At 47.4% G+C, this 7,562-nt stretch overlaps 1 protein-coding gene across 1 annotated transcript in view; it reads left to right on the top strand.

Moving 5' to 3' along the window:
• Positions 1-305: 305 nt before the first annotated feature.
• EGF (epidermal growth factor) overlaps positions 306-7,562 on the top strand; it is an 87,855-nt gene continuing 80,598 nt past the window's right edge. Inside the window, exon 1 of the mRNA XM_012655078.1 lies at positions 306-432. Within this exon, the coding sequence (XP_012510532.1) occupies positions 306-432 (127 nt within the window). The remainder of the gene's footprint in view (positions 433-7,562) is intronic.

The raw sequence follows: 7,562 nt of genomic DNA, 5'->3' as shown, positions 1-7,562 counted from the left end.
AAATTTGTCATAAGGGTGTCAGGTATTTCTTAACTGGCTTCCAGAAAAAACTGAGATAAAGAAATCTTTCCTGCGGCGGCCCCGGCAGGCTGCACTCAAGCTCTGGGAACGAAGGAAGGAGCCGGAGGGCGAGAGCACAGCCGCAGAGCCAAAGATGCCCCAGGGCTGGGGGCCAGCCTAGGTGGCCACGTGCGGGCTCAGACACACACACGCACGCACACACACACATGCACACACACCTTTCCTGGGCTATGTCAGAGCAAAATCAAGTTATTTTCTAGTGAAAGCTCACACCCATCATGGTCATGCTGCTCTTACTGATCCTTCTGCTGCCGGCAGTCTGTGAACTCGGTTTTGTTGGTCCGTCAGCTCTGCAGCGCTGGAACTGTCCGGAAGCTCCTCCGTCTGGCAACGCGACTCCCACCTGCCTGGGTGAGTAATCCGGAGAAAGGTGTTCCCAGCCCCCGGGGACTGCCCTCAGACACCTGTTCCCTCAGACACCTGTTCCAGCCGTCTTGTATATGCGGACATTTTTTTTTTTTTCTGATTTGACTTTGGGTGTGTATATTTGCTTAATTTTTGTTTTCTGATGCGTGTTTATGTTCTTATTGGCCATCAGAGCTCATCTGCTGCCAACCGTGAAAACCCACAGCTGTCAAACCGTTCTGTGTGTGACTACGTCTCACTTTAAACTAGCTGAGCATTGCTTTTCACAGAAGCCTGAGTTTTTATTCCTACATGAGGAGTAACTAACACTTAGTTGAACAGCTTTATATTGGAAATTAGGGAAACAGATGGTTTTTTGTTTGTTGCTTGGAAACTGTCTCTATTTAAGCCATAAGGAAAAAAAAATCCTTCCCTCTGAGAACTTCATGTAAGAATTCAGAAGTTGCTAACGATAAGTGAAAAATGGAAGGGGACTTGTGAACAAAGGTCATTGTGAAAATTAACCTCAGTTTCAAGTTCGACCTCCTTCCCTTTCTTCCCACTCCGGCTGTTTCTCGAGCTCTGACACACTCCAGTTTTTCAGTAACAGGTGCGTGGTAACTGAGAACGCTAAGAAATGACAACGGGTAAATAAGCCACATCCCTCTCATATTAAATGGGTTTTTGACCAAGGGAAAATGGGATAATTTACCGAATGCAAGTTACAGTCCTGCCAAAGGATCTTGCCTGAAAAACATTCTCTGTCTCCCTGTTAACTCATTTCTTTAATCCCTGGGTGGGTCTGCCAACTGCTGCTCAGACCAGGCGCCACTTCCCTCTGCCGGAGGGTCCGAGCAGCCCTGACCTTCCTTTCGTATCACCTTGGCCTTTTGAGATAGGGTCTGGCTCCCAAAAAGAGGTAGATCAAGGGAAACACAGTAAAGTTTCCGGAAGAGAAACCTCTGGAAGACAGTACAGGGTAGTTTGAATAGAGAGAACAGAACTGAGCCCAACCGCCGACGCTGGGCTGCCGTCCCGGCTCTCCCATCGAGGAAGTTCCGGACGAGGAAGTCAGGTGCTCTGGCTCAGAATCCCAGGACGCTGTTACCAAGCGCTGCTCATTGCAACAGGTGAGCAGAACCCTAGGGTATTTCACAGAAGGACTGAATTCCAATTATCTCTGTTTCCAGCACCTAGAACATTTTCGCTTTCATGGTATGCACTCAGTAAATTCTTGCTGAATGAATGAGGAGTCTTTCCCTGAACTGTGAAGCACAGAGTCCTAGAGAATAGCAAAAAAAGGGGGTGACAAATGGCAAAAGGGACCCATGAACCTCTGGCTCAGCTGTTGGAGGCAGAAGTAAAAGCTTTTGAATGCAGTTACATCAAATGGTCTGGAGTCTCTCTGGGTGGGAGAATTTTCCCTCGAGTATTTGGCAAACGAGTAGGGTTGGGCACTGCCATCTGCATGGGGGGTGAGGGTGATGGTGCGGGCCAGTCAGGCAGCCAGTGGCTGGGCAAGAAGAGCCCAGGTTGCTGACGCACAACCCAAGAGAGGAAAGGGATTACAGAAATGAACATTGAGGTGTGCCTTTGGGTCTCGGAACAGCCTCGTTCCTGCTAGACAGCAAGCCTGGCCTTGCGATCCTCTAGCTGGGACTCAGAAGGGTCTTCATGGAGGCAGATTGCAGCACATAAGCATGCAGCCCAGGACCGAGACAGTGAGTTAGGGAGACTGTGTCACAGAGTGGAAGGAACACAGGTTTTAGAAGCAACAAACCTCATTTCAAATCCATGCTACCTACCTACTAGTTGGGTTATGTCAGGATATCGCTGGGAAATAACACCCCTCCCTTTAGGATTGCTGTGGGGATCACGTGATAACACCCGAACTGCACCAAGCACAGTGGTTAGCGGAGTGTGATTAACACATGTCCTCTTGGGCTCCACCTCGGGGCTACATCTCTCTGATCAAGTCATGCCATGAGATGCCTCATTTGAACAGTGCGGCGACATGTCTCAGACCCCATGGGGTGTGGAATGTCTGGATGCCACTCTGTGACTCCTTGCCTCTTTGCTCCCTGTTTCTTGCAGGGCACTGGTTTAAATTCCCTACTCTACACTCCCTGTCTCATGTTAGCTGATAACTGCCCGGGTCCACCTCCGTGAGCCTCTGCATTTCAGAGGATAGTGTTTCTTTCTCCTCTTTAAATAGATACGGTACCGTCATCTGTTTTCCCCTATTTAAATTCTACTTGCCCTTGGCATTGAGACAGACCCCCTCTGTGGCCAACCTGACCCGGCAGGAAGAATGCTTTGTGCCCTAACGAGATTCAGGTAAACCGATGCAAGGTTGTCACTCATGTGACTGCTAGCCACATAAACCAAGTGACAGCAACACAGAGTTTGGTTTTCTTTCCGTTCCCTTCTCCCTCTCTTTCTAAATTGACTGTGTATTCTGTTAGCGTCTCTCTGAGCTAGCAGGTGAGGACAGCAGTAAAGAAAACTGCTGGCAAGTGGCTTCTGAACTTTCCAGCCTGTTTACCCTGGAGGACTCATATCAGTTGAAAAGGAACTGTTCCTGCTTGACGTCTGTACCTGCATTATGCATACGAACTTTCTTGGTAAATAAAAGGTGAGGAAGAAGGCTAGCTTCAGAGAGCCGGCTGCAGGAGGGAGCCGGGGCAGCACTAAGTTAGCCAACAGGGTAGATCACTCTGTTTCAAAAAAAAAAAAGTAAATGGACTAGTAATTTGGCTCAAGTAAATGTGAAACCTGACTTTAACATCTACAAATCTGCCTTTATGAAAAGCCATTTGAAATCATTCCTTGTATAGTACGGTTGGTTTTTTTTAAAATCGGTAGTCTCCAAACTCTATTCCATCTGTGAAATAATTGAAATGTGAGCATACGCTCCCAATAAATGTTTATTTACCAATTACGCACATGTAATATGCACATTATACATATGAACATATGTGTATGTAAACAAACATATGTATAATGAACATTACACAACACATAATATTTCTAATATTTTCTTTCTACATAATAGTGAAGCATCCAACATAACCTCTATGTGGTATACACCTTCCTTGGGACAGAGTGTTTTATTCTTTTTATTATTTATTTATTTATTTATTTTTTGAGATGGAGTCTCGCTCTGTCACCTGGGCTAGAGTCCTGTGGTGTCATCATAGCTCACAGCAACCTCAAACTCCTGGGCTCAAGCGATCCTCCTGCCTCAGCCTCCCGAGGAGCTGGGAGTACAGGTGCGTGCCACCACGGCCGGCTAATTTTTCTATTTTTAGTAGAGACGGGGTCTCGCTCTTGCTTGGGCCGATCTCGAACTCCTGAGCTCAAGTGATCCTCCCACCTCGGCCTCCCAGAGTGCTAGGATTACAGGAGTGAGCCACCGCGCCCAGCCAAGAGACTGGTTTAGAAAAGAAATAAAATAGTAGAACAAACGTTACCTTTTCTTCATTGTTAGTTCTACTCCTTTCATTTAAGGAGCAGAAGATGTAAACAAAAGGATTGCTAGGTGGTTTTTGTTGTTGTTTTGTTTTTTCCCAAATAAATGGGAGTTACTCCCAGTGAATGACTTTTCTCAGAGTGTATACTGGTAGAAATAAAAATGCAGGTGGTTGTGCTGAGATTCTTCCAGAAGGACCAGAAGGCCAGGATATACCCCTGAGGAGGGGCTGGAGTTCCAGAAATACCAAAGCCCGCTGGGGTCCCCATAGCTTGGGATATTTAAGTTAAAATGGCCTGCGCCTCCATCCTGTGTTCTGCGCAAACTCAGTGTCTCTCCCCTGTGTTGGAAGAGTCCTGGGGGTGGGGATGGTGATGAGGAAGGAGCGGCTGAGTCCCCCCGGGTCTCCCACTGAATTATTGATCCACTCTGCGTGTTGCTTCCCCCCGTGCCGATCCCTTCCCACACCCCACACCCAAAGGGGAACCTCGCAAAAAGCGTGAAACGTGCCTTGCAGTGTTAGCTCCTGGTGACACGAAGCCGTCAGGACAAGCAAGATATGCGAACACGGGCAGCCCAAATCTGAAAACGACTTTTTATAATTTTTGCGGTTGTATTCAGAGGTACGATATTTAAGACTGTGTTTACAAAACATAATGATAAAGAGTCAGAAGCCTCTCCTGAGGTTTCTTACCGTATAGCAAAAGAGAAAGAGCCTCAGACTATTGGCAAAGCGACTGTTCTCCTACTTCCTGTGGTAGTAAAATATTGCTAAAATAATACATGGGAAACCACAGACAACAAATTAAAACGTGTTCCCTTGTCAGCAAATACTGCCGAGAACGGCACAGAAAGCATCGCTGGAAATTTGGTGAAGTAGGTACTAAAAAATTACACAGTTGAGTGTAAGTAAAGGTGTTTCTAATATATCTCAGCTTATAGTATTTTCTAGAAACTAATAGCCAACATTTGCTGAGAACTCACTGTGTCAGGTAAGATTCTAAGCACTTCACGTGAATTAATTTATTTATTCTTTATAATAATCCAATAAAAGACTAATATCCCCGTTTTATTTATTTATTTATTTAGAGACAGAGTCTTACTCTGTCGCCGGGGCTAGAGTGCCGTGGCGTCGGCCTAGCTCACAGCAACCTCCAACTCCTGGGCTCAAGCGATCCTCCTGCCTCAGCCTCCTGAGAAGCTGGCACTACAGGCATGTGCTACCACACCCAGCTAATTTTTCTATGTTTTGTAGAGATGGGGGTCTCACTCTTGCTCAGGATGGTCTCAAACACCTGACCTCAAGTGATCCTCCTGCCTTGGCTTCCCAAAGTGCTAGGATTGTAGGCGCTCTGTGACATCGCTGATGGAGTCACTCCTCACAAGACTGAACTAGTCTCTTGATAATGCTATTGGATGGGGAGTAACCGTGGAAATATTTGTCCTACGGGCTTTCCAGAAAGTACCTTGAAACAGAGCTCTTAAGAGAACAATCCAATGTTACATGTTATTCTTTTTTAAAAAGGACAAGTGCATTAAAATTTTCACTTTTTTTGTGATTACAGATGGATGTGGGCCGGGCGCGGTGGCTCATGCCTGTAATCCTAGCACTCTGGGAGGCCGAGGTGGGCGGATCGTTTGAGCTCAGGAGTTCGAAACCAGCCTGAGCAAGAGCGAGACCCCGTCTCTACTAAAAATAGAAAGAAATTAGCTGGACAACTAAAAATATAAAAAAAATTAGCCGGGCATGGTGGCGCATGCCTGTAGTCCCAGCTACTCGGGAGGCTGAGGCAGGAGGATCGCTTGAGCCCAGGAGTTTGAGGTCGCTGTGAGCTAGGCTGATGCCACAGCACTCTAGCCCGGGCAATAGAGTGAGACTGTCTCAAAAAAACCCCCAAAAAACAAAAATACAAATGAATGTGTAACACCACATTAAAGATTCTGAAGTCCTGTTAAAAAAAAAAAAACGAGCTTAATTTTATACAACCTGCTAGTCTCAGGGAGTCCCCTGAGGACCTGGGAGTGAGCTCTTCAGCTTGAATGTGGATGCAGCCGGGCTAGGCTGGGAGCGATTTTCTGCTCCAGGTGACACTTTTCTACCACTCCTTAGGGTCTGGGGTGGCGATCTTCATTCACATTTTTCGGGAAGCAAAATGAGCCCCGGAGCATTCTTTACAGAATTAAGACTTAAATCCAAATCTCCTGGCTCCCTTCCTGGGCGTATTAGTTCCGAATCACCGGGCTTCTCTCTCTTCCCTGCCCTGAATTTTTACCTTAGTGAGTAAGTTGAGAAGAAAGCTGCGATTGCCCCAAAGGTAACTCTGTCCTCGTAAGTACCATAGTCTTTCGGAGTGAAATGAAACCTTCTGCGCTTCGTGAAACCCACGATGCCGTTCGAGTCGGCGCCCCGGGAAGCGGGTTTACAGGGGCGTCGCGCGACAAGGCGTCGGGCTTTCCTACGTAGGGTCATCGCCTTGGGGCCTCGTTCTTTCCTCGTGGTGCCTTGAACCTTGAGGGTCCAGCAGCTCTCCTTTTGCTGTCTCCAGACTCCGGGCAAGGAGGCTGCGGTGGTGAGGGCAGGCGGCAGCTGGCCTGAGAGAAGACCAGGGTTTCTTGTCGCCCTGGTTGTGGTTATCATTTACACGTCAACCAGCTCTCGGGAGCTTTTGTCCCCAAGGCCCCACAGAAGACAATTTCTCTCCTCACTCACCTGTGTGGGGCCGCTCCCACCTGTTCGGTTTCTGCCGCCCCCTTTCAATCCAAGCCTGCCTTTTCTAACTGACTTCCTGGGCCTCGGAGGCCCAGTTCTTTGTAGCCACCAACCAAAGCCTTTACATGCCCCAAGCATTCTGGACTCCTTCCTGATTCCCGAAGGGCCCCTACTAATCCCTAGGTTGAAAAGTCAGAGGTTCCCGTTGATTTGCTGTGACCTGTTTGCTGTCTTTGGGTTTGTGTTCCTTAGAAATGATGTTCCATTTTCTACGCGCTTCCCTCTTACTGAACCGCACTCAGAATAAACGCGGTAGGTTTCGACATGGGAAAGCTTTGGCTGTTCAAACACGCACACCTGCTGGCGTTCACATCCACGGACTGGCCGCACGCCGATGTTTGCAGAGTCCTTGACAGGTCTGGAAAGCACTCCCCCATCGATCATTTTCAGTGGTAGAACAGAATAAGGACTATTCCACCAAGCCTAATTCTCGAAGTGTTTCATTTTCTTTTAAATCATGTTAGATTTCATTTCTACAAATACAACCTGGGCCCTGGTTTGCCTAAAATGATGCTTACAGTGTAGGAAAAATGAACAGTGTTTGGAGAGCAGTGGAATTAGAATGGGTTACACGAGTAAAATGAAGATTGTAATGTCTTGGCGCATGACAACCCAGACCAAGGCAGGAAAGAGCTGGAGAGCACTGGACCGGGAGGACAGTACCTGGGTTCTGATTCCAACTCCACCACCCGCTAGTGGTGGGACTTTGGGAAACATCATTGAATTTCCTCTTTTTAACCACATCTATGTTTTCCAGGTTCACCAAGACAAGAGAACCACCCAGAGGGTCTTCAAAAACCAGATTCGTAGCCCTCAGCCCAGTCATACTGAATTATGGGAATCTCAAGGGCAGGGATACGCAACACACACACACACACACACACACACACACAC

Source organism: Propithecus coquereli, unplaced genomic scaffold (genome assembly GCF_000956105.1).
Source record: "Propithecus coquereli isolate 6110/MARCELLA unplaced genomic scaffold, Pcoq_1.0 Scaffold46, whole genome shotgun sequence".
In the NCBI taxonomy this organism is placed as follows: Eukaryota; Metazoa; Chordata; class Mammalia; order Primates; family Indriidae; genus Propithecus; species Propithecus coquereli.
The sequence above is the reverse complement of the archived record's forward strand: the minus strand, read 5'-3'. Positions and strand labels throughout refer to the sequence as shown.